This window comes from Canis lupus, chromosome 28 (assembly GCF_048164855.1).
Source record: "Canis lupus baileyi chromosome 28, mCanLup2.hap1, whole genome shotgun sequence".
In the NCBI taxonomy this organism is placed as follows: domain Eukaryota; kingdom Metazoa; phylum Chordata; class Mammalia; order Carnivora; family Canidae; genus Canis; species Canis lupus.
The window spans coordinates 2292834-2317652 of NC_132865.1; the positions used below are offsets into that span (position 1 = coordinate 2292834).

At 45.0% G+C, this 24819-nt stretch overlaps 2 protein-coding genes and 1 long non-coding RNA gene across 8 annotated transcripts in view; 1 reads left to right on the plus strand and 2 right to left on the minus strand.

Annotated features, from left to right (window-relative positions):
- Positions 1 to 4788: 4788 nt before the first annotated feature.
- CCNE2 (cyclin E2) lies at positions 4789 to 17209 on the plus strand. Of its 4 annotated transcripts, none has more exons than XM_072803861.1 (12): positions 4789 to 4872; positions 5870 to 5905; positions 5999 to 6095; positions 6189 to 6242; positions 7174 to 7325; positions 8223 to 8358; positions 10340 to 10486; positions 11736 to 11831; positions 13097 to 13231; positions 15089 to 15200; positions 16365 to 16522; positions 16923 to 17209. In XM_072803861.1, the coding sequence occupies exons 2-12, from the start codon at positions 5892 to 5894 to the stop codon at positions 17034 to 17036; spliced, it is 1215 nt and encodes a 404-aa protein (XP_072659962.1). In that variant the 5' UTR covers positions 4789 to 4872; positions 5870 to 5891; the 3' UTR covers positions 17037 to 17209. The 4 variants fall into 4 exon arrangements, with proteins under 4 accessions (XP_072659962.1, XP_072659960.1, XP_072659963.1 ...); XM_072803859.1 differs by lacking the exon at positions 4789 to 4872 and adding an exon at positions 5086 to 5175; XM_072803862.1 differs by lacking the exon at positions 4789 to 4872 and having other exon boundaries at positions 5877 to 5905; positions 6002 to 6095.
- Positions 8223 to 15416, minus strand: LOC140620089 (uncharacterized). Its single transcript, XR_012019827.1, has 3 exons — positions 14310 to 15416; positions 10725 to 10825; positions 8223 to 9267 (listed from the first exon to the last, which is right to left on the minus strand). It is a non-coding gene; the product is annotated as an uncharacterized lncRNA (long non-coding RNA).
- Positions 17210 to 18344: 1135 nt separating the features above from the next.
- INTS8 (integrator complex subunit 8) overlaps positions 18345 to 24819 on the minus strand; it is a 50819-nt gene continuing 44344 nt past the window's right edge. For 2 of the 3 annotated variants that reach the window (XM_072803856.1, XM_072803858.1), the window contains 5 exons: positions 24302 to 24352; positions 22711 to 22784; positions 22567 to 22631; positions 22373 to 22416; positions 18345 to 18536 (listed from right to left, as the gene is read on the minus strand). In XM_072803856.1, coding sequence (XP_072659957.1) covers positions 18420 to 18536; positions 22373 to 22416; positions 22567 to 22631; positions 22711 to 22784; positions 24302 to 24352 — 351 coding nt within the window. In that variant the 3' untranslated portion in view covers positions 18345 to 18419. The remainder of the gene's footprint in view (positions 18537 to 22372; positions 22417 to 22566; positions 22632 to 22710; positions 22785 to 24301; positions 24353 to 24819) is intronic. The other variant, XM_072803857.1, reaches the window with a different exon arrangement.

Here is a 24819-nt window from a genome sequence, read left to right on the forward strand (position 1 = left end):
ACGGGGTGTGGGCAAGTCTGCGCCTGGAAACGGGGCTCTGGCAACCCCTGGAAGGGGCCCTGTCAGGGGAGCCAGCCGGGAGATGACCGCACTGAGGACACCCTGGAGTAGTCCTGAGCTGGGGGGGGGGGTGGGGAAGGAAAAAGAAGAGGATTAATTTGGAAATGACACGTTGGTAAGTGGAAGCAGCTCAGCGCAGGGGTCCTGGAGTCACCGCACGGCAGGTCCCGGGCAAAGCGCGACGTCCTCTGTAAAGTGGGGGTGACAGCAGGAACGCCTGTGTCAGTGCTGGTGGGGGCCTGCCAGGAGCTGGAGCAGTGGACACGCTGAGAGCACAGCTTAGCCCTCACCTCACTCAAGAAACACTAGTTATGGGAACCCCGGGGGGCCCCGGCGGGTTAGCGCCACCTTCAGCCCAGGGCGTGACCCCGGGGTCCCGGGATCGAGTCCCGTGTTGGGCTCCCTGCATGGAGCCTGCTTCTCCCTCTGCCTGTGTCTCCGCCTCTCTCTCTGTGTCTCTCATGAATGAATAAATAAAATCTTAAAAAAAACCCAAACTGGTGGTTAAAACTGGTGCCCTAGCATAAATGAAGACAAGGTGCCAAACCATACCAGTAGTCATTGTACCACCGCTCACTACTAAAAAAAACAAACAAACCCAAAACACAACAGTTTATTGAAAAATGTCCTTGATGAGGCAATAAAAAGAATAGTCTAATGGAAAATTCAGTATTAAAATGTGAAAGGATTTTTTTTTTCTGTTGGTGTGTTTTGGCTAAAATGGATAATAAGTTTAATGGTAGATGGTAAAAAATGTTGTATTCCTCTCTTCGTAGGAGATACGGTGGTTATCATGTAGCCATATTCATTGTGGCTTAACTTCAAATCTATGATAAAAAAAAATATTAAAAATACACTGGCCAAAGCTCGAACGATTTGAGCAACCAGATAAAGTACTATCAAGTTATACAATTCAAAATATTAAAAAATAAAACAAAAACCCGGGTGGCTCAGCGGTTTAGCGCCGCCTTCAGTCCAGGGCGTGACCCTGGGGTCCCAGGATCGAGTCCCTTGTCGGGTTCCCCACAGGGAGCCTGTTTCTCCCTCTGCCTGTGTCTCTGCCTCTCTGTCTCTCATGAATAAATACATAAAATCTTTAAAAAACAAAAAAAGAAAACAAAACAAGTATAAATATCCATGAGTGTGTGCTGATATAACCACATCACTGGCTGAGTTAATCAGTGAGAGAGGAGACAAATCTAGCAGAATTCCAAATAAATCATGGAGATATTTTTCCGTAAAGGAGGGGGGCATAACTTCCCACTCCTTCGGTGCAGGCGGCGCACCGTGGCTTCCTTCCACCCAGCCTAGTATCTGAGGGTGGGGATGGGGGAGCGACCCCACAGGCACTGTAGGTGGTCAAGGTCAACAGCAGCAGTCACAAGCCGCGGTGATGCGCGTACGATACGGGGACAACAGAGGCGTCTACCTCTGCGGTGTTCTTCCTTGCAACCTACCACCTCAGTTGAACCATTAGAAAACCTAATTCCCAAAAAAAAAAGAAAAAAGAAAAAAAAAGAAAAAGAAAACCTAATTCCGCTAGAAAGGCATCCTACAGGGGCGCCTGGAAGGTTCAGCGAGCAGAGCACCTTCCGCCCAGGTCAGGAGCCCGGGGCCTGGAACCGAGCCCCAGTGGAGCCTCTGGGCCCCACGCTCCCGGCTCAGTGGGGAGCCCGCTCGTCCCTCTCCCTCTGCACCCCACACTTGTGCTCGCTCGCTCTCAAATAAATACATAAAATCTTAAAAAAATTAAAAAAGGCATCCTACAAATACTTGACCACTCCTTAAAACTGTCAAGGACATTAAGAAATCGGAAAATCTGAGAAACCGTCACAGCCAAGAGGAACCCCAAGGAGGCGTGAGTTCTAAACGCGATGGGTTCAGGGCTCAACTGGTGAAGCGTCTGCAATCGGCTCGGGTCGTGATGCCCGTGATGCCCGAGTCTGTGGAGCTCCCTGCCTCGCCCTCTCGCTCTGCCCCAGTCCCCACCCCACCCCCGTACTAGGGCTCTCTCCCCCTGTCGCTCTCAAATAAATAAACAGAATCTTTAAAAATATGTACGATACATAAATGTGGTAGGTTTGCATCTGGCTGCAATACAAAGACATTCGGGTAAAACTGATGAAATCTGAATGAAGCGTGGGCTTTAGCCAATAATAATGCACCGACATTGATTGATATGGTAATAAATGCACCGCACCAATGTGTCAATAATAGGAAAACCTGTGCGAGGTGGATGGGGAGGGTGGAGGGATATATGGAAGCTCGGCTCTACCTTCGCCATTTTTCCATAAATCTAAAACTTCTAAAAAATAGAACTGATTAGTTTGTAAGAAGTTTATCATTAATTGGGAATAATTCTACTGTCCATTACTCTAGCCTTGGAGAATCCAAGTTCTACAGTGGGATCTCCTTGCGTCATTCAATTCAGTATTTACCAAGGTCCTACTTCATATGCCTCTGAACTGCTGGGTCCAGACTATAAAAAAGATGAACAGGGGATCCCTGGGTGGCGCAGATCTCTCTCTATCAAAAATAAAAAAAAATAAAAAAAAAAAAAAGATGAACAAAACAAGACCCAAGGCCTAGGTGGAGATCAAAGACGTTTCAATAGGTAATTATTGTCCTGGGAGGTGAGCAGAACTGAAAAGTACAGTAAAGGGGTTTTGGGAAGGTTTCACAGAGGAGGCATAAGGAGGAAAAGGTACAGGAACAAGAAATAAGTGGGCTGAACCTGATTTTTTTTAAACCCGTGCCTCAAAGTCTTCTGTTTTTCTCCCCTCCCCTTTTTTCCCTGAAAATTCAAGCCCTATAGAGGCCACTACTTTACATAACATGGTGTTTTAACTTTGCATGAAAAATGGGGAAAATATACTTTAGAAAACGCCAAAATTTCTAAAATTATTACAAGCATGAAAGAATATCATACATTTCAAAGTCATTTTTTTTTAAAGATTTATCTATTTATTCACGAGAGACAGAGAGAGAGGCAGAGACATAGGGAGAGGGAGAAGCAGGCTCCCTGCAGGGACCCTGATGTGAGACTCGATCCCGGGACCCCGGGGTCATGCCCTGGGCCGAGGGCAGATGCTCAACCATTGAGCCATGCAGCTGTCCCCAAAGTCAATTTTTAAAAGAAATTATTTATTTTAGAGAGAGTGAGCACAAGCAGGAGGGGAAGAGAAAGAGAGAGAGAGAATCTCAAGCAGGCTCCGTACTGAGCGTGGAACCTGACACAGGACTGGATCTCACAAACCGCAGAATGCAAAAATAAGTGAATTTTAAAACTGGGATAAAAATAATAATAATAATAATAATTAAAAAACTGGGATAAGTTGGGGAAAGAGGGAGCTACAGAGGAATGTATACAAATATGAAACAAAGATAACATATTGAAGGACGATGTCTGAGGGCCCCTGGCTCCTGATCTCCGGGTCGTGAGTTCAAGCCCCACGTTGGGAACAGAGATGACTTACATTCAATACTTTTTTTTTTAAGACTTAAAATTCCGGGAAATGGCAATTCTGTGATTCAGCTTTCTGTTTCACCCAGGATCTTTCAAGCAAGTCGGTTTCTGCGGGTGTAAACCAGTGAGAGGAGCGGACAGGGGGGCCAAGGGCCTGGCCCTGCGCATCTGCTCCGCGACGGGCACGTGCACCGGCGTCTCTAAGTAGATCTTTAGAAGGAGCCTGGAAACGAGGGTCTGCTTCGCTTTCTGGAGAAAACCCTCGCTCGGAGGAACTTGGTAAGTTGCAGGCGATCCGGATTGGAACCCGGGTCCGTCTCCGCCCCGCTCGGCCTCGTGCCCTGAGGTCGCCTCTCCCGTGTCCTTTCCCGGGGCTGCGGCCGAAGTTCACCGCTGATTCCGCATCTCGTTTATTTTCTTTTTTTAATATTTTATTTATTTATTCATGAGACAGAGAAGAGGGAGGCGGAGGCCCAGGCGGGGGAGGAGCGGGCTGCAGCCGGGAGCCCCGCGCGGGACTCGATCCCGGGGCCGCGGGGTCCCCCCTCCCTCCCGGGCCCGCCCCGCCGCGCGCATCCACCTGTCCGCCGGGGCCGCCGCGCGCGCGGGAAGCCTCGGCCGCCGGCCCCGCCCCTGAGCGCCCCGCGGGCGAGGTGGGCCTCGAAGCCCCGGGGCTCGTCCCCCCGGCGTCGCGGGGCTGCGGGAGGACTCGGAGTCCGGAGGGGCGCGGGGGGGGGGGCGGGGGGGAGGGGAGGGGCCCGGTCCCCGCCGCCGCCCGGTGCATCTCGGGAGCCCGCCCGCCGCCCGCCGCCCGCCCGCCCGCAGCGGCTCCCGCCGGGCCAGGGTCGTGCCCGCCCCCGGGGCGCCTTTGTTCCCGCCCGCGTCCCCGGCCCGCGGCTCCCGGCGCTGCGGCCCTCGGGGGTCCCCGCGGGGCGGCCGGGGCGGGCGGGCGCGCGGCTCCCTCGGCAGGGCGGGCTCCGCAGGGCGCGCTGGCGGCGGGGCGGGGCCGCACGTGGCGGGCGGAGGCGGCGGCGGAGGCGGCGGAGGCGGCGCGGCCCGGGCCCCGGGGTGGGGGGGCGGGGGTCCGGGGGGGTCCGGGCGGGGGGCTCCTCCGCGGCGGCCTGCGCGGGGCGGGGGCGGGGGCGGGGGCCGGGGCCGTGTTTACCTTCCGCGGCCGCTGCACGTTGCGCCGCCGCCCGCGCCTCCCATTGGCCGCTCCCGGGGGCGGGTCCGCCGAGCCCGCGCCTCCCCGGCCGCCCGCTTCCCGCCGCCTCGGCGCACCGGGGCCGCCGCGCGGCAGCTCCAGGCCCGGCCCGGGGGCGGGACGCGCGGGGCCGCAGCGGCAGGTGAGGCGCCGGGCAGGTGGGCGCGGGCCGAGGGCCTGGGCGGGGGGACGCCGAAGGGGGCGCGCGGGGCGGGGGGCGCGGGGGGTGCGCGGGGGGCGGGCGCAGGGGAGGCGCGGGAGGAGCGCGGGCGGGAGACGGCGAGCGCGGGCGGGCGGGGAGCGCGGGGAGCGCGGGCGGGCGGGCGGGGGGGGGCGCGCGCCCGGAGGTGTCAGCCGAGGCGCATGCGCGCGGGCGGGCCCGGCCCGGCCTATATATTGGTTGGCGCCGGCGCCAGCTGAGCGCGGAGCGGCGGCGGGTCCCGCGGTGAGGAGGCGCGGGGCGCGGGGCGTGGGGCTGCGGGGCACCGGCTCCCGGCCTCGGGGCTCCCCGCGGCGCGGCCTGGGGGCGGGGGAGGGGCGTCCCGCGCTGCCGCCCTGCGGGGGTCGCCGTGCCGGGGGCTGCCTTGTCGGGGGCCGCCGTGCCGGGGGCTGCAGTGCCGGGGGCTGCCCGGGGCGGGGGCCGCAGGAAGCGCGGGGTCCCGGGGTCGTGCGTCCCGGCGTCGTCGGGGCGGCCCCCGCGCGGAGGGCATGGGGCGGGCGTCCTCCCGGGCTGGCCCCCGCGGGGTCCGTGCCCGTGTCCCTGGCTCCCCCCCGGGGTCGGGGTCCCGGGGTCCCCGCGGCGGCCGGGCCCGGGGGGGGAGGGCGGCGGGGAGGCCGGAGGGCGCGACCCAAGCCCCAGTTCCCGCCGCCGCCGCCGCCGCTCTCCAAATTGGCGCGGAACCGGCTCCTCCGCCGCCTGAGCGTCCGCGGCCCGCCCGGGGTGGGGGGTGGGGGGTGGGGACCCCGGGGACCCCCGCGCCGCGGCTGAGCGCAGGCTGTGCCCCGAGCCACACGGGGACCTCCAGGCCTGGCAGCGCAGGACCCGCGGGCCGGGGCAGGGCCGGGCCGGGCCGGGGCAGGGCGAGGGGAGCGCGGCTGACAGTGCCCCTGAGCCCTGCTTTCCCCCTCCCTCCCTCCAGAGGCTTCACCCGAACGAGGAGGATGTCCAGACGCAGGTAACCTCGCTGGTCTTGTGCGCGCGTTTGAGATGAGCGCTGCGCCTGAGGCTCAGCACCCAGTGAAAGCTTCCCCCCAACTCTCCCCCGCAGTAGCCGTTTACAAGCCAAGCAGCAGCCACAGCCCAGCCAGACGGATTCCCCCCAAGAAGCCCAGATAATCCAGGCTAAGAAGAGGAAAACCGCCCAGGTGAGGGAGCCAAGGGGACAGGCGGGCAGGTGGGGGCGGGGGAGGAATCCCCGGCTGGACCTCGGTGTGACAGTGCGCTCTTCTGTTTTGCAGGATGTCAAAAAAAGAAAAGAGGAGGCCGCCAGGAAACAGCAGTATGAGATTAGGGTACTGCGGGGCTGGGCTGGGGGCATTGGGGCGAAACAAGCGGGGACGGGGAGAGCAGCACTGTGCTGTTGCGGGGCTGTGGGAAGACCCCGCTGACGCGGTGACCGGGAGGGCCCCGGGGGTCCGCAGGAAGGCGCGCATCTCCGGGGGGCTGGTGCGGCCCCAGTCCCCCTACAGCTGCAGAGCAAGTTTGCCTTGAAGCAGCTGGTTCCTCTTTGTAAATCCCTCCCTCTTGGAGTCGCCTGGTGCACCAGGGCCCGCCTAATCTGTCCAATGTACTGCTCTTTGTTCCCTCCCCGACTGACTGCCGTGGAGGGTCCTAAGAGCTGCTCCTTGGGGCCCAAGTGGGATGTGAAGCCACTGACAGCTGGCACGTCCCCCTGGCTACCTGTTCCCCGTGGGTGGGGTACAGAGAACTCTGGAGACTCTGGTCCTCTTTGAAACCAGCCTCGGTTGGGGAAAGAGTCGTTTAAATGTTTGACTTCATTCAGTGGATTCCATTTTTTAAGGCTTTGCCTTATCGCGTTCTGAAGTATGGGCGCAGGCTTACCTGGGGTGGGGAGGGAGGGAGGAGCTTCCTATAAAACAAGGTGCCCTTGCCACTGCCCTAAGCCGAGGCAGAATTTTGATTTTTACGATCCTGAAAGTGATTCGTGTTTGGCTACAGATGCATTTTCTTAATCCTCCCCTCCCCCGACACCTGATGTCTTCTTGTATTTCCAGAACTGTATTTTGTTCTCTGAAACATCCCACCCGTTGCTACTCACGAAGATCACTAGGAGCTGTTATGTCTTATGTATAAGATACGCCTGTCTACTAGATGTCAGCCATGCTAGCTATAGACCGTGTAGAGATATACGCTTCCACTTAGGAACGATCCAAGACAAAAGCTGATTTTTTTGCACCATTTTTTTCTTTTTTTTAATGACAGAATTGTTGGCCACCTGTATTATCCGGGGGGATCAGTCCGTGTATTATCATTGAAACACCCCACAAAGAAATGGGAACAAGTGACTTCTCTAGATTTACAAATTACAGATTTAAAAATCTTTTTATTAATCCTTCACCTTTGCCTGATTTAAGGTAAGAAAATTTTCTGTAATTTAATATCAAAGGTTAAAATTGTACTAAATATTGTACATAATATGACACTTTTGAGTCCTATTTTGCCTTCATTATAAGAATAGAAAAACATCCAAAACTTGCTTTCTTTACTAATATTTATGCATGTATCGAGAATGGTGCTGTTTGCAAAGGATATGGGTATTTAAAATACTGATTTTATGAAGTTATTTTCATTGCTGAATACCATTAGCCTCAGGAGAAGAGCTGAATCCTCTTTTAATGGAATTTAAATGATTTTTCTAAAATCATTGTTCAAATGGAAGCACTTTAACATGAACTCCATTTTCACTTGACATATCAACCCTATTATTTCTTGCCAAGCTTAGGAAGATCCATACACAGTTCTTTTTTCTAGTTAATGTGACTAAGAGGTACAGCTTACACAAAACGTGTAGTATATTTGACTCTAATACACAAATTAACGGGCAGACATTTACACTTACCGTCCCTCCCCTTCCTTCGCTGTACTTTGTCCAGCTACCACCACGGTAGGTGACTCGACTACCGATTGATTTGGAGAGGACTGCAGCTGGTCTCTACTGGGATTATATGCTTAAATATTTAGATTTTCTGTGTCGCTCTTGAGAAAACCTTGTTATCTTAAGTGGGAGAACTTGTAATTTATAAATGGGGAAAGTACTCCTGAAATCCACAGCCTAGGTTCTTGCTGTACGATTTCAGGCTTCTGCTTTTTCATGATAAAGAAATGGTTTCTAGCAATTTTGTCCTAACTTATTAAGAGCTGCTCCTTCCATGTTCTAACTGAAAATTTTATTTCAATGCCTGAAGTTTATTCTTTGTAAAACAGCATATTCTGTGGGTCACATGGTTATTCTTTTCTTTCTCTTTCCATAGTTGGGGATGTTCAAAGGATGTTTGGCTAAACATGCTAAAAAAAGAGAGCAGATATGTTCACGACAAACATTTTGAAGTTCTGCATTCTGACTTGGAGCCACAGATGAGGTCAATACTTCTAGACTGGCTTTTAGAGGTATGTTCCATCAATATAAATTTCCTTTGTCTCTGTATAATGGAAAGATATTTAGATGTGTGTGCGCCTTCCACGTGCCCTTGGTAGGAGCCATCCTTTTGGGGGGTACCTACGGTAGTCCAAAATGGAACGCGTCTGCCTTGTGAGAATGAAATCTTAACACAGCCACTACATCCCTTACAAGCCAAACCCAATTGAGAATTCCTGATGTCTGTGGGTGGTGCTGTGTGCCAGGCATTAGTTACGGCTGAGGGTAACCAAGATGAACGGGACGTATAACTGACGAGGTTTTGAACCCTGCTACGCAAAGAACCAGGATGAGGTTTCAGGGCCCTTAGAGGTCCTTTTCTGTGTCACCAAAATCAAAATAGGATTTGGAATCCTGATTTCTAGGTCCTAAGTGATAAGGAGGCTTTGAATATCCAGAAGGCTAATAAGCCCTGTAGGTTTCCTATAGTTTCCCTTTAATATATACCTTTATTCCTTTCCATAATGCACTGTGCCATTAATGTAAAGGAGTAACAGTGATCTCCAAGTTTCTAAAGATCTGTGCCAGAATGTTCTACTGCTTAGGTCCATTCCCCTTCTCTGGATAAATTCTAAGAGTCTCAAATTATTGAGAAAGGGATTACTTATGTAAATGACCAACTGATCTTCCTCCAGCCCTTGGATACTTGCTCTGTAGTTTCCCTGTGCTTGACAGAGATGATGCACGGAGGGAGAAACCCTACAGGCTCCTTGGTAGAATGATACATGGCAGAGTAGATCTCAGAAGCTATCAGAAAAGTTCTTAAGACTATAGAACGCTGCCCTTTTGAGTCCAGTTCTCATACCTTATTCTGAATAGAAGGGAAGCTGTTTCAATCGTGTCGGTACAAGTAGGTGGCTGCTTCTTGACTTCTGGAGTGCCTAGTGATTATGGAAGCAACCAAAGCACAATTAGGTAGATTTTTTTTTTCCTTTTTTATGTTACACTGACTTTTTATCTGGTGGTTGTCCATCAGATTTATTGTTTTCCCTTAAATAGGATTATATGCAAAACTGTACAGAGTGTTAAACTTTTTCTTAGTACATCCTTTCAGTCTCAGAATGCAAAGATGGTTCAACAGTACTTTAATGTTTTAAAGGAAAAAAATCAAAGTCTCAATAGACGTGAGAGACCCTTTTTTAAAATGGTTTCCGTTCATTTCAAAATGTATAATAAATGAAGATTCCCTTTACACATTGTATATTAGAAACTCCTGTATTTCCATCCCTGTTTCCTCATTTTCAAAATGGGGATAATGGTTGCTACTTCCTGGAGTTGAGAATTTAAAGCTTTCCCTATAATAAGTATGGAAATGACAGATACTGTTTATTATTAATGACACTAGTGAAACATTAGGGAAATTCCCACTATAGTCAAAAACGAGGGATGAGATCAAGACTTTTCTATCACCAATGTTGTTCACTCAGTTCTCTTCTATAAAGACTCTTAGCCAACGCAGTACAACATGAAAAGATGAAGTTAAAAACGGAAAGGAACTGTATCACTTTGTAGTTAAATGTCTACATAGAGCAGTGAAGAGAATCATATAGAGCTGTTAGAATTAAAAATACAAACTAAGCGTGAAAACTTATTTACCAACAATAAACAATTAGGAAATTAATGGAAAAAAGTTATCACTCCTAATCAGCAAAAGTATAAATGTATCTGGGAACAAATTAAGTCCTCATGGGGAAAAAAAAAAAAAACTATAAAACTAGTAAGAACAAATGCGGATGGTAATAGATACTTTTTATCCTATCATAGTGCACGTTAATGATCTGCCTCCCCTCCCCCCCGCCCAATCCCAGCTGTGGTATCCTAAAAAGCAAAGTTGGCTTTAGAAATATTCTGAAGAAAAAATAAAAAAAGTATTCTGAAGACTGGTATTTTAGGAGAGATCTTTCTAATTTGGAGAAATGCATAGAATATTTCAACGTGTGGATTCTTCTCTAGGTATGTGAAGTATACACACTTCACAGAGAAACGTTTTACCTGGCACAAGACTTTTTTGATAGATTTATGTTGACACAGAAGGATATAAATAAAAATATGCTCCAACTCATTGGAATTACCTCATTATTCATTGCTTCCAAACTTGAGGTAAGTTCTCAAAGTTTATCTATTTACCTCAGACTCCTTTAAATCAGCACATTAATCCTAGCCATTAAAAAAAAAAAAAAAAATTCTAGCCAATAGAGCTTTTGACAGTAACTCTGTAGGAAAGATGAGTGGGGTTTTTTTCCAAAACATTTTCTGAATATTATTGATTTTGGATGAATGGATAAACATAGTTCCCTTTGTAGTATCTGAGCATCTGGTTTAGATTCTGGAACATTACCTGGGTGAAGTGTTCTATGGCACATTCTGCTGAACAAAATACACCGGTGTGGTCTCTGTACATAATCCTGGCACTTGGATCCATAGGAGGGTCTTTGAATACTGACCAACCAGATGAAATAAATACGACACCGAGTTAGAATAATAATGATCTATATCCACACTAAGATTTCTGTATCTGGTGGTAGTGCCAGGACAGAAAAGAGGACAACTCTTTTCTTGCCTGAGGTTTTCTTTCACACAATCTTTTTTCTTAATACAGTTTGGATATCATAGTTTCTTCTGAAAGTTTGAAACCTGTGTCATTTTGAGGGTGGGAGAGGGACCGATTCACTATTTGGACTCTCACTATATGCTTCAGGTATTCTTTCCAGCCTGTTCTCACTCGTAGCAGGTCTCTCTTCTACTCTCATCATTCCGTTTGTTCTCTGGGCTCTTAAGACAGACCAGTCGGCCAAACTGCACAACATATTTCTCGACATAACCTACTTTTTATAAAGTAAAGGAAAGGTTTTCCGTAGTTTCTAGACCTTAGTTAAGCCTTGGTTCAGTCTGGCCAATACACTAAGAATTTATTTATTCATGAGAGAGGCAGAGACACAGGCAGAGGGAGAAGCAGGCTCCATGCAGGGAGCCCGACAAGGGACTCGATCCCAGGTCTCCAGGATCAGGCCCTGGGCTGAAGGCAGGCGCCAAACCGCTGGGCCACCCAGGGATCCCCTACACCAAGCAATCTTAAAAGAAGTTTGGCTTTTTATTTTTTAACTGAAATGACTGGTTAAAATATTCTAGCTGTTTATTAAATGAAATTCAAGATCAAGTCTATGAAAATAAGTCTCAGTATAGTTGGCTAATTTAGATTCCTACATCCTTAAAAAAAAATTTCGTTACTAAGATATATCATCACTTTATGAAGCTGTCCTTAAAAATGAGGCCTGTATGTGATTTGTGTGACTTTTTGCTTTCATCACAATTTCAACTGTGCTTAATTTTTTAAAAATACATTTTAAAGGAAATTTATGCTCCTAAGCTCCAAGAGTTTGCTTATGTCACTGATGGTGCCTGCAGTGAAGAGGATATCTTAAGAATGGAACTTATTATATTAAAGGTAATAAACTTATTACGTCTAGGTTGCAATTTAGTAACTTAGTAGTTACTACTGAAAGACCACAATATAAGTAGTCAGAACAGGTTTTATTCAGTTTTAGGGTCCAGTTCAAAGAAGTTAATGCATCAACATACTGACAATGGTATGAATGGAGGGGAATTTACTTAACCTGTAGACTCTTCTTTTTCTCTATCTTTGAAGTTTTCAATATTGAGAATATATTACTTTCTTGATTTTAAAGTGATTAAGAACAGCACTTTGAAAAGTATAGTTAGCATACCACGCGTGAATACGTATAAATGAATTACAATGACTACCAAGTCTTAGTTCGGACTTTCCCCTTCTTCCAAAAGATAATGAGAATTATTTCATTGCCTTTTTTTTTTTCTTTTTATTAAAAAAGGGCTATTAACATAGAAGGATGGAGAAGAGAAGCGTAAAGGTTTTTAATCAGGCCCCAAATTAGAGTTAAGGCTGAATGTTAGCTACTAGAAAGTATGTTATTAAATCTGGATACCATGAATTTATATATAAGACACAAGAAAACAATGACTTTCACTTATAGATTATCTAAGGTATATGTATTATAAATTCATATTTTTTGCTAATTATGTCTATGAACATTTATATTCATGGCTCTTAAATATCAAGTGCCCAGGCAAGATTCCATTCTCACAATAAACTTGCTCAGATTAAGGCTTGAAGCACTGCATAAAGAGGATGTAAACAGAAGATTGAATTTTCTGTAACACTGTTCTCCCCTAATTATTGTAGACTGCTTGTAAATGGTAAAGTCCCTGGGCTTCATGGGAGAGGATATCATAAATCAGGATTTGTCTTTTTTGTTTTGAACTTTTACATTGATGAGAAGCTATCAAAGACCATGGAAAGAAAAAGTCTGGAATCAGTTCTTGGAAAATCTGAATAGAATTGGCTTTGGTCATTGAATACAATTTCACAAAGGCAGCTTTGATAAATAATAAATAGATGTGGAAGACCAGGGGCTATAAGAAAGAAGAGGAATGGATACCAGGCTCAATGAGCTTTCTAAATAAAGACAACTAGAGAATAATAAAGGGGCCCATATTAATAGACTGGAAAATATAAGCACCTTTACATTCTGAGGTAGCTATGAATATTTTTAATAAAAATGGAAGAAATAAGCCAAACCGGAAAGCTTTTAAATGACTATCTAGTAAAGTAGCAATTTATTAAATTGTCTATATACCTACATTTATTAACAGGTATTTTCATTCCATTAACAGGCTTTAAAATGGGAACTCTGTCCTGTAACAGTCATCTCCTGGCTAAATCTCTTCCTCCAAGTTGATGCTCTTAAAGATGCTCCTAAAGTTCTTCTACCTCAGTATTCTCAGGAAAAGTTCATTCAAATAGCTCAGGTATTTTCACTGAATATATACTAATGTCATTTATTATAGCTGTTTAGTGCATTTATAGTCTTAAATAAGCTAAACCACAAGAAACATAATGAATTAAATTCACTGATGAGAACAGAACTGCTGATATATAAATACTGGGAACAGAATCTTGTGTTGCTTAGTAATTCTAGAAAACAAACTTATTAATGTTTGAGTTTAAATGTATTAGGAGTAGTTTTCATTCTTTGAGTCCAAAATTACAGTGAAATACCTCTTTTTGATGTAAAATGGAAAAAGGCATTTTGTCTCTTGTCTTTCGTATGAAATTAATTTGAAAACACGGGGTACCGTTAGAATGAAGAGTACCTTAGTTACTTTTTTTTATTTTTATTTTCTAAAAGGGGCCCTGAGTCTATGTGATTTTTATTTATTCATGAGAGACAGAGAGAGAGGCAGAGACCCAGGCAGAGGGAAACGCAGGCTCCCTGCAGGGAGCCTGACGTGGGACTTGATCCCGGGACTCTAGGATCACACCCTGGGCTGAAGGCGGCGCTAAACCGCTGAGTGTCCCCCCGCCCCCCCCCCCCCCCCCCCGCCGCACCGGGCTGCCCCTTAGTTACTTTTTTAAAACTTGAGTTTAAACTCTGCTTTCCTAGGCCAGAAGAACAAACGTTCTTTCCTGCCTGCTCCTCGGAGGTATCTTAATGGCTACCATAACTGCCATATAGGCGCGAGGAAGACCAATGTTCTAATTCTCTGCAGGATATGAAAAGCTTACCATGGGATTGAAGGAACTGTGGTGTTCTGGGATGGGTTTTAAAGAATCTAGATTGAAATTTATTTTTTTCCTAGGTTGAAATTTCATTTGTATTTTAAATCTAGTCAGCACACTGTAAACTAAAACTGAATTACCAGTAAAATATTAGAACTGATTCATCTTATAAAATTTTCTAATGAAGAAGGCTTATTTTTTTTTCTGTCACAATTCCCAGTATCCCAGATTATCTGAGGCAGCCGCTACCTCCTTTTGATAGAGAACAAACATTTGATAACTATAATCACTGCGTCTACCTTGTTTGTTTCTAACTCTTTTACTCACATTACTATCTTCTGGACCCGTGTGAACAACTTGTTTTATTCCACTGGACAGGTATCACCTTAGGCCTCTGAAATGTAGCCTTTTTACACCATTCTGCCCTTTGTTCAACTTAGTACCTGGATTATACTGCCTTTTTTTTTAGCTAATCTAATCTCACTGTTCAGACTACACTGAGGCAGATATATAGAAGGGACTAGGTATCTGAAGGATCATTCTTAAAAATTTATCTTTCCTGACTTAAAATCATCCAGTAATTTCAGTAATCAGAACTAAAATTCTTAAGGACCCTTTATGATGTAACCGAGCTCACCTATGACCTAATCTGTCCCTCTCCAGCTACTGTCCTCCTCCCCCTTTAAGGAATGAAGGAAAGGAATTCCTTTGTTCTGCACGAGATGTTCCAAGGGAAACGGGTACCTTCTCATCGTCTTGGCCAGTGCTGTTCCCTAGACATGGAATACTTCCTACCCCGCCCCCCCGCAATCTTCCCGGCTGCCTTGGCTTTTAAGATTCACACAGCACAGACCTTCCCCACTCTGGATTAGGCGCCCTTCCTACCACTACCACAGCACTGCATCCTAACAGTCCTGGTCCCTATTCACTTCCCAACTCGAGCCACCACTCTGAAGTAAGTTCTCTTCGGATCCCTGCAGTTCTAGCAATCTTGGCATAGGGGTCCACATCGAAGTACTCATTACAGCTGACTGGTCTTTAGGAGCAACACGTTATACTCATCCTTTCTCCTCCTAAATATGTGTTTTTGCTTTTTCCTTTGCTAGCTTTTAGATCTGTGTATTCTGGCCGTTGACTCGCTGGAGTTCCAGTACAGAATACTGGCTGCCGCTGCCCTGTGCCATTTTACCTCTATTGAGGTGGTTAAGAAAGCCTCAGGTAAGGCACTGTGTGTTTCCTTACATGTGCACAACTAGGAAGGGCACTTGTACCAACCTCAGCTTCCTATCAAGATAGAAGAAAATTAGTTTAGAGTCCACCTGGGCGGCTCAGTTGGTTAAGCATCTCCCTTTGGCTCGGGTCATGATCCCAGGGTCCTGGGATTGAGTCCACCCGGCATCGGCTCTTAGCAGGGAGTCTGCTTCTCTCCCTCCCTCTCTGCCCCTGCCTTGCTGGAGCTAGCACTCTCTCAATCCCCCACCTTCCCCTGCCCCACGGCCCATGCTCTAAAATAAAATTACAGATTACCTTCCCTTGTGTTAGAAGGACTTTCTAATCTTCAACATATATCCATTAACAAAAAATAAGGTCAAATGGAACTTCTGTCCATTTGAAGTTAGTCAACGTAGGTATAGTTCCACTTCAAGAATTCTTTGTGTATTGAGAATTTGTTTCATTTGTAGAAGTTATTGGTTAAGAAGCCCTGATTCGGGGATCCCTGGGTGGCTCAGCGGTTTGGCACCTGCCTTTGGCCCAGGGCGCGATCCTGGAGTCCCAGGATCGAGTCCTGCGTCGGGCTCCCGGCATGGAGCCTGCTTCTCCCTCCTCCTGTGTCTCTGCCCCCCCCCCCCTCTCTCTCTCTCTTTCTCTATCATAAATAAATAAATCTTTAAAAAAAAAAAAAGAAGCAGCCCTGAGTCTTGGGGCACCTGGGTGGCTTAGTGGGTTAAATGTCCAACTCTTGATTTGCTCCCACAAACTGAGATGGAGCCCTGTTTTGGGCTCCACACTCAGAGGGGAGTCTGCTCCTCTGCCCCTCCCCTGCACGTGTGCTCTCAAATAAATCTTTAAACACAGCAACAGCTCTTTTTCTCCCTCAAAATAGTCACATTATTAAAAGGCCAAAAATCAGGGCACCTGGGTGGCTCAGTGGGTTAAGCATCAGACTCTGGATTTCAGGCCTGTGTTAGGCTCTGTGTACAGCATGGAGTCTGCTTGCCCCTCTCCCTCTGCTCCTCCCTTTGCTATCACATGTTTGTACTCTCAAATAAAATAAAAGGCCAAAATCAAGTTCCAACAATTTAAAGCAGATTAACACTCTCAAACTATGGTTAAGGGCAGTTTCTAATATAAACTTCACGTTTTCCTCTTTCCTCTCTCTAGGTTTGGAATGGGACAACATTTCTGAATGTGTAGACTGGATGGTGCCTTTTGTCAGTGTAATAAAAAGTACTAGCCCTGTGAAGCTGAAGATTTTTAAGAAGATTTCTATGGAAGATAGACACAATATCCAGACACATACAAATTATCTGTCTATGCTGGTATGTTTCTTGTGGGGCTTCTTGGTTTGATATCTAGTAAGTCACCAAAACTGATTAGTAAAGATACTAAAAATACTTCAGGGCGGTGCTAGAGGCTATTAGGGAGTGGAAAGTTCTAACGGGCACACACTAATGTCACAGCCAGACTGCGGAGTGTTTTAGGATCAATGCCGGTAGCCCGGGGTAAGAGTTTTTTAAAAATACAGTTACAGGCAGTTCAAACAACTGAATCTCCAGAACGGGACTAGTCCTTCCTACTTGCAGAGACCTAGAGAGACCACTAACGTTGAGGCCTACGTAGTCTCAAATTAATACCCAAGAGTTTGCTGGTTTGACTTTGTTTTATTCTATCAGTGCTTTATATTACCTGATAAACTCTGCATGATTTCTTCACATCTAGGATGAAGTAAACTATGTAAACACCTTCAGAAAGGGGGGACAGCTGTCACCCGTGTGCAGTGGAGGCATTATGACACCGCCGAAGAGCACTGAGAAACCACCAGGAAAACACTAAAGAAGTTAACTAAGCAAACATGTTGGGATTGACTGAGTATTGGGTAGAATTTCATAGAACTTGAACTACTAAAGTTTTCAGGAAAGTAGTGCTGTGACTGTCCTAGCCAATTTGAAAGTTTCACTGCCATTCTTTGATTTAAAAAAAAAAAAAAAAAAAAAAAACACTTAAAATTGGCATTAAGGAAGAAATTCCTAGATTAGCTGTTTAAGCAGCAGGACTTGTTTACAAAGATGACTTCATTCCCAATGTGACTGGATAGAAGCCAGCCACAATTTATGCCATAACAATTTTTCTTCTGATCCAGTGTTACTATGTTGTATCTTGATAAACTAAGAATTTTATCATTGGAGTTTTAGAGTAGGTAAGGGCTACCTTAAAAGGGACATTGAGTAATACAATACTTTGAATCTAGTTTTTAGATTCTCAAAATTCATATTCTTGACTAGTGCAATTTGGTTATTGAAAATAAAATTTAAACTTGTTTACAAAGGTTTAGTTTTATAATAAGGTGACTAATTTATCTATAGCTGCTGTAGCAAGCTATTATAAAACTTGAATTTTTACAAATGGTGAACTTTAATCTGTTTTTTTAAACTGGTACATTTGCCTTGCCATAACATTTTTTAACCAGTAAGGCTTAGATGAACATGGCATTTAAACTGTGCTCTAAAAAGGGGGAATACCAAAGAAATTTTAAACAAGATAAATGTTGCAGCTCCTCTTTTGGGCTTTGACACAGAGGTTGCTTTATAATGACTTTGTACACCACAATTCAAGAAGTACCCTTTCAACCTATTTATATGAGAAAGTCACTTTATTAACTCCAAGATATCCCCAAGGACTTTTTCTTAATTTAGTGTGACTAAGACTATTTATGTTTGCAAAACCATTAAGGTCCTTTTTAAATTCCTACATAATGAGTTAAGGACAGTGTCAAAGTGATAATGCTTAACACTTGACATAAATTTCTATTTTCGTAAGGCAGAAAAGTAGTACATGTATACTGACTCCTAGATTATTTATTAAAAACAAAAAAACCTGACGTAAGAACTTGCTGTATATAGACTAGCTACTTCTACACAAATACTTCAGTTTTTTTTAAAATGAAATTTGGCCTCAAGAGTGGGTCTAGTACAAGACAAATTATACTAGATTGCTAGTTTATTCTGTTACTGGACATGTGAATCTCTTCCTTTGAAGAAATTATAAATCTAAGCCATGGTTATGGTATGAAGTCTTCTGTATAGTTGTTTTTACTGTTTCAGTATTGTCTGAAAAGAAAACACCACTAAATGTGTACATATGTATTATATAATCTAATACTGTTTATTTTTTAGCCCATTGTTTAAAAAATAAAAGTTAAAAATTTTAACTAACTGCTTAAAAGTAAAGTTTTGCCATTGCTTGGAGAAACTTCTTTTTCCTTCTCTGCGCTGCCAGCTGTAACACTTCTTCTGGGTTGCTTGCGTTCAGTTCGGTCTGCCCGATGGCTTTGATCTTCCAAAACAAGAAAGTGACATTACTACAGGTGTGGTAAAAAATAGTCTTGCTAGTACACCTAATACAGCACTACCTCCACGCTAACAGTTGGCCTCATGGTAAGGGCTGCGGAAGACATCCAGACAGACCAGAGCCACCGGTCATGGACTAACAGTAGGTGCCCCCAACGTACCCCAGCAAGCCAGCGGTAGCCTAAGGCCGTCCCACACCGCCGCGGCACTCACCTCGCGTCCCCAGGACCTGTGGCACGTACAGTTACAACCGCTGTATCAACCTGGGGTGTATACAGGGCTCTCGCACTAGCCGTGGTCTCAGGCACCCACTGGGGCCTTGGCAATTATCCGCGGGGGGCAGGGGGCGGGGGATACTGCTCTACAGTAGCACTAATTCACATAAATTCATTGGACTAAAAATACCAGTATGTAAACCCAAATGTCATTTGACACATTTTTACAGTTAAATTAAGGCTCCGACAAAACAGCCTGAAAAATCAAAATTCATGTTTCAGGAAAGGCTTCATTCTTTTAATGGGAAAAAATAGTTGCTCAGCAGCATGACAGCAACAGTGGTTCATTTCTTTCATGATTAGAAAGCGTCACCCCGGCCTATTAATAATCCACAGAATTCAGCCAAGGAGCACTTTGGGAGAACACATTCGGACCTTCGCAGATTACTTTTAAAGTAGTAATCTACACCTTTAGATTAAAAAAGCCAATTAGAACATCTTTAAACAACAAAAACTACTGTTCTGTAGCCTGAAGGGTGGCAGTAGGAGTACTGAGAAATCAGCAGCAGCAGGAAGGATTGCTGGACAATTCCATTTCAATCTGAGGGAATGTGTGTGGAAAACCGGGTCCTACGGCGTAACTAGAGCGTTACTTCCAAACAAACGATGTCACCAAGATGACAGGCTACACAAGTCCAAGGAGAAGGCAGAGGTTGGAAATGGCCAGAGACTGGAGAAATAATGGTGTGCTCTGCGTAGGAGCCAAAACCATGAGTGGATGACACCTCCTAGGGAGGATGTAGGGCAACCTGAAAGTAACAGAAGGACTAGCTTTGGGGGAGCCAGGGTTAAAGGGTCGACAGAGGGAGACACCCACACAGAAGGAAAGTCGTAACAGAAGAATAAAAATGTCAAGGAAACCAAAGGAATAAACTTTAAGAAGTGAGATGTGAACAAAAGGCTAAGGACTGAAGAGCACCCACTGGCTCTGGCCTTCGGTGACGGCAGGAGTCCAGTTACGCCGGATGGAAGAGCTTCAACACACCAGGCAGAGAAGAGGAAGAGGAAGTAGAGGCACAGCCGCAGATGAAACCGTGTGTAAGCTGGGGGAGGTTACGTACAGGAGTGGAGACGACTCATTAAGTGTCTCTGGAGAGAGAGAAAGCCTAAAACCTTGCCTTCATCAAGGAGTAACCCTTCTTGGGCAGCCCCGGTGGCTCAGCGGTTTAGGGCCGCCTGCAGCCCGGGGTGTGATCCTGGTGACCCTGGATCGAGTCCCACATCCGGCTCCCTGCGTGAAGCCTGCTTCTCCCTCTGCCTGTGTCTCTGCCTCTCTCTTTCTCCTCTCTGTGTATACTCATGAATAAATAAATAAAATATTAAAAAAAAAAAAAAAGGAGTAACCCTTCTCACCAAGAGGAGTGCCCTGAGCAGTGAGCGCAGGGACAGATTTTAAAGGTGGGAAGGAGGGATTTCAAGCTGGTACTTAATGGCCACAATTCCAAAGACTACAGTTCCCATGTGCACAGGAGCTGCTCAGTCTGTCTTCTGGTCTATTCTACACACAGGCAGGGAAGCACGGAATAGGGAGAGAGAGGACAGGGGGCTAAACAGAAGGAAAGTCTAAAATAGTCCCTGACCACTGACCGCTGGCCCAGACACACAAGATGAGGGGCCAGCGAAGGGCAGAGACCATGGTTTAGTTGGTAGTGGCACCAGTTTATACAGTTGCAGGATTTTTTCCAACCGGACTCAGTGGCTCAGGAAAAAAAAGCACACGTTTTTGAAATGGGATTTTTCCAGGTGAAGTGAAGGATGAAAAAAGCAAAGATGCTGTAAATATCGGTCACAGGGTAGTTCTGACAGTAAGCCGCAGACAAGGAGGGGATCCCAAATCTGGCTGGCCATAAGAACTCCCTGGGAAACTTAAAATCTGGATTCCAGAACCTCATCTCAGACCAAGCGACAGTATCTGACGGCGTACAGATTGGCATTTGCTGCACTGAAGTGAGTAGGGAAGGAAGGGAAGCTGTGAAGGGGCGGACAGACTGGTGAAAAACCTGGTCTTCAACCTGAACACCTCACTGATCCTGAGGAACATGGGAGCCAGGAAGTGAGAGAGGGACAGGTAACTGGCCCAGAGCTCTTATGTGGAACAATTCTGACAAGGCACAGCTATGGGTGGGGTGGATAACGCAGGGTTGCGGTAAGCATGGAACCCGTAAAGCTAGGGGGGTACCGGGTAAACTGACCATGTACATCCTGATGCACGCAGAGGAATAACCAGGAGACTGGTTAGATGAGCTGGTAAGGAGAAGACGTAAGCTTTAAGGACAAAGTGTAAACCGATCACAAGGAGAAACGGTTTGGAAGCAGCACTGGGGAAGTGACAGGCTCGTACTGCCTCCCAGCCCTGCACAGGCTGGAAGTGGCGAGGGACTCGCCTCCCAAGCAAAGCTGGCTTTATGTTCTTTTTCTTTCTTTCTTTCTTTTTAATACTATCGGGCGATAGGGATCCCTGGGGGGCTCAGTGGTTGAGTGTCTGCCTTGGGCCCAGGGTGTGATCCTGGAGTTCCGGGATTGATACCTACATCGGGCTCCCCGCAGGGAGCCTGCTTCTCCCTCTGCCTGTGTCTCTGCCTGTCTCTGTGTCTCTCTCATGAATAAATAAAATCATAAATAAATAAATAAATAAATAAATAAATATCATTTTTCCTCTAAATGATGGTCATACAATTTAGTCCAAGTAGGGAACTTTAAAAGACATACCATAGTGCATAATTGTGTTAATATGGGTGAAAGAGCGAAGACAAAGTATCTATAGTGATAACGATGCAATGAATGTTAGGCAAGTAAAAAAGGGCCAAAAATTTATAATGCTTTGGCTAGTGAATCAAATTTTTATATAAATAATTCATCTCTTCAATAACTACTGAGCATCTGTTATGCACCAGGCACCATTCTAGGCAGCAATTATGACACAATCAAGTCCCTACTTTGTGGGGAAATAAGTATAAGTAAGTAAGTATATAGTATGTCAAAGGTAGGTAAGTATAATGGAGGAAAATTTCAAAAGGGAAATGAGAAGCAGAGAGAGTGTTGGGGGGAGAAAAGGGTGGGGAGAGACACTGCAGTTTTATAAGATGGCCAGGAAATGGTCGCTAAGATGACATCTCAGGAGACCTGAGAGAAGAAATGTTTCTGGAAAATTAAATTTCAAAGGCCCCACAGTGGTGAATGCTTTCAGCATATGCAAGGAACAGTAGGGCTAATGGGGTAAGAGAAGTTGGCAGGGGAGAAAGGTAGATGGTTCGAGGTCAAGTCACCTGCAGCCCTGTAAGGCCATTATGAGGATCTGACGCCGCACGAGATGGGAAATCATTTAAAGATTTGGAGCAGAGAAGGGACATGATCTAACATTTTAATACAAAATAAAGTAGGGGTAAAAGCTCTAAGATCAAAACAGGATCTGTTAAAAGTAAACACAGATAACCAAATTCTGGTAGCAACTAGGTACACAAAATCTTTTTTTGTTGGTCCAAATCTTAACAATAGTTTAATACCAGGGGAGATAGTATACACTGAAGAAAGGCATAAAGTAACTTACTGCAATTTGTCTTTTATCTGTTTCTCCTCTTTTATGATGAAGATCTAAACAAATCAGTTAAGAATAATAAATCTGATTAAATGCCATCACAGAATCTCAATTGTGCCTCAACTTTGATTTGTAAAGTACACAGTATTTTTTTTAATTTACAGAAATGAACTGTTCTAATAGCCCATGTATTGATGAAAGGATACAAGTCAAGTATTCCAAAATGGTGACATCCCATATGTAGTCATAGTAGGAGTCCATAGCATCGTGACTGAAAAACAGAATTTAGTTACTTCCTCTTTCTTAAGCAGAAAATTTCAACTTCATTTTATTTTAAAAATCATTCATACCTATTTTGTTCCTGCAATGATTTAAAGGCTGTCTTGTAGTCAATCTCTCTGAGGAACTGACATAAAATTGCCACCTACATAAATAAAGATTTGAAAAATGGTTTCATGTAACCAGTATCAACAATGATTCCTGCTTTGGATAGAGTAAATTTATTTTATTCAATATTGTTTAGTAATCTACACCCAATCTGGGGTTCAAACTCACAACCCCACGATCAAGAGCTGTGTGCTACTCCAACTGAGCCAGCCAGGTACCCCCAGCTGGGGTAATTTTTAATGATTCGTACATCATCACGATCCTGTGCTCCCTGCTCAGTGGGCAGCCCGCTTCTCCCACTCCCTCTGCCGTGTCCCCTGCTTGTGAGCACTCACTCTCTTGAGCTTTCTCTCTCTCCCTCTCTCATACTCTCTCTCAAATAAAAATCTTAAAAAAAAAAAAAAATCTGCCTAATGTTGTTAATCAATAACCTAAATCATAAATTTTTACCAGCTTTATTTGAGAAACTGGCAAAAAGCCAGCTCAGAAAACTAAAAGGAATGGAAAACTGCCAAACAAAAGTATTATGTAATGACTTTCAAGGATGTAGAGAGCATGCAATTAGAGCCGTCACAGCTAATTCACTCCTCCGCCCCCTCAAGGCTCTGGCAACCACTGATCTACATTCTGACTATAGATTGGCCTACTCTGGACATTTCATATGAATGAAATCCTACTACAAAGCCATGTCAATGCGTTTTATATTCAACATAAACACTTCTAAGATCCATCCCTGATAGAGCATGTATCAGCCCTTCATTCACTTTTATGGCAAAATAATATTCTACTGTAGGATCTACCAAATTTTATTGATCCATTCATCAACTGATGGACATCTGGGTAGTTTCTACTTTTTGGCTCTTATGAATAATGCTACTGTGAACATTCATGTACAAATCTCCCTGTGGACAGGTTTTTAATTTTCTTGGTTACAAACCTAGGAATTAAACTGCTAGGTCACATGGTAATTTTAAGCATACATTTTGAAGAAGTGCCAAACTGTTTTCCAAAGAGGTTGCCCCATTTTATATCACTACCAACAGTGAGTGTATGAGGGTTACAATTTCTCCACACCTTCACCAACAGTAGCTACTGTCTGTCTTTCAATTACAGTCATCCTAGTTAATGTGAAGGGTATCTCACTGTGGTATTTATTTGTGTTTCCCTAGTGACTGATGTACATATCCACTCTTAAATATTAAAAAAAAAAAAACAAAAAAAAAAGGATGCCGGGGTGGCTCAGTGGTTGAGTGTCTGCCTTTAGCTCAGGGCGTGATCCGGGGTCCTGTGATCAAGTCTCTGCCTGCTTCTCCCTCTGACTATGTCTCTGCCTCTCTCTGTGTCTCTCATGAATAAATGAAATATTAAAAAAATATATGTATATAAAATACACACACACACTTGAAAACACTTCCATTTAGAGGATTCAAAGACCAATGTTTTCTAATTCCTACTTTCATTTTAGTTAAAATTCACTAAAAAATTTTAAAGAATATGCCAAATTCTTAACCAAAACTATACACATGAAAATAAGCCAACATAATATAAACTAACCTGTGTGTGGCAATTCAGCAAAGAACAACATTTTATCATTCGTTTTATTACCTACAAAAACAAATTGATTATTTTCAAAAACCAGTTAACATCAACTGTAACCAATTTACCATTACCACTCTGATGTGGAATGTCAACAGTGGTGAAAACTGTGTGTATGTGGGAATGGTAGGTATGTAAGAACTCTTATTTTTTGCTTAATTTTGCTGTGAATCTAAAAGTGCTCTAAAAATTATAATTTTTCATTAAAAATAGCTGGTTACTAAAAAATTTAAGAACTTATTTCAAAAGCCATTTATTATTAAGTATTGAAAAATACCATTTAGAAGTTGATACCGGTGGCCTAAACCAGAGGAAAGAGAAATACGTACAGAAAGAAAATGAAATAAATTTGAGATTTACAAGATAAAATCAATTATGTCTTGAAGACTAATAGGATTTTGGTAAGAGCATTAGCGAATAGAGGAGACTCAGGATTTGGGCTTGGTCAACTCCAATGGCTGACTGGACAAAAGGTG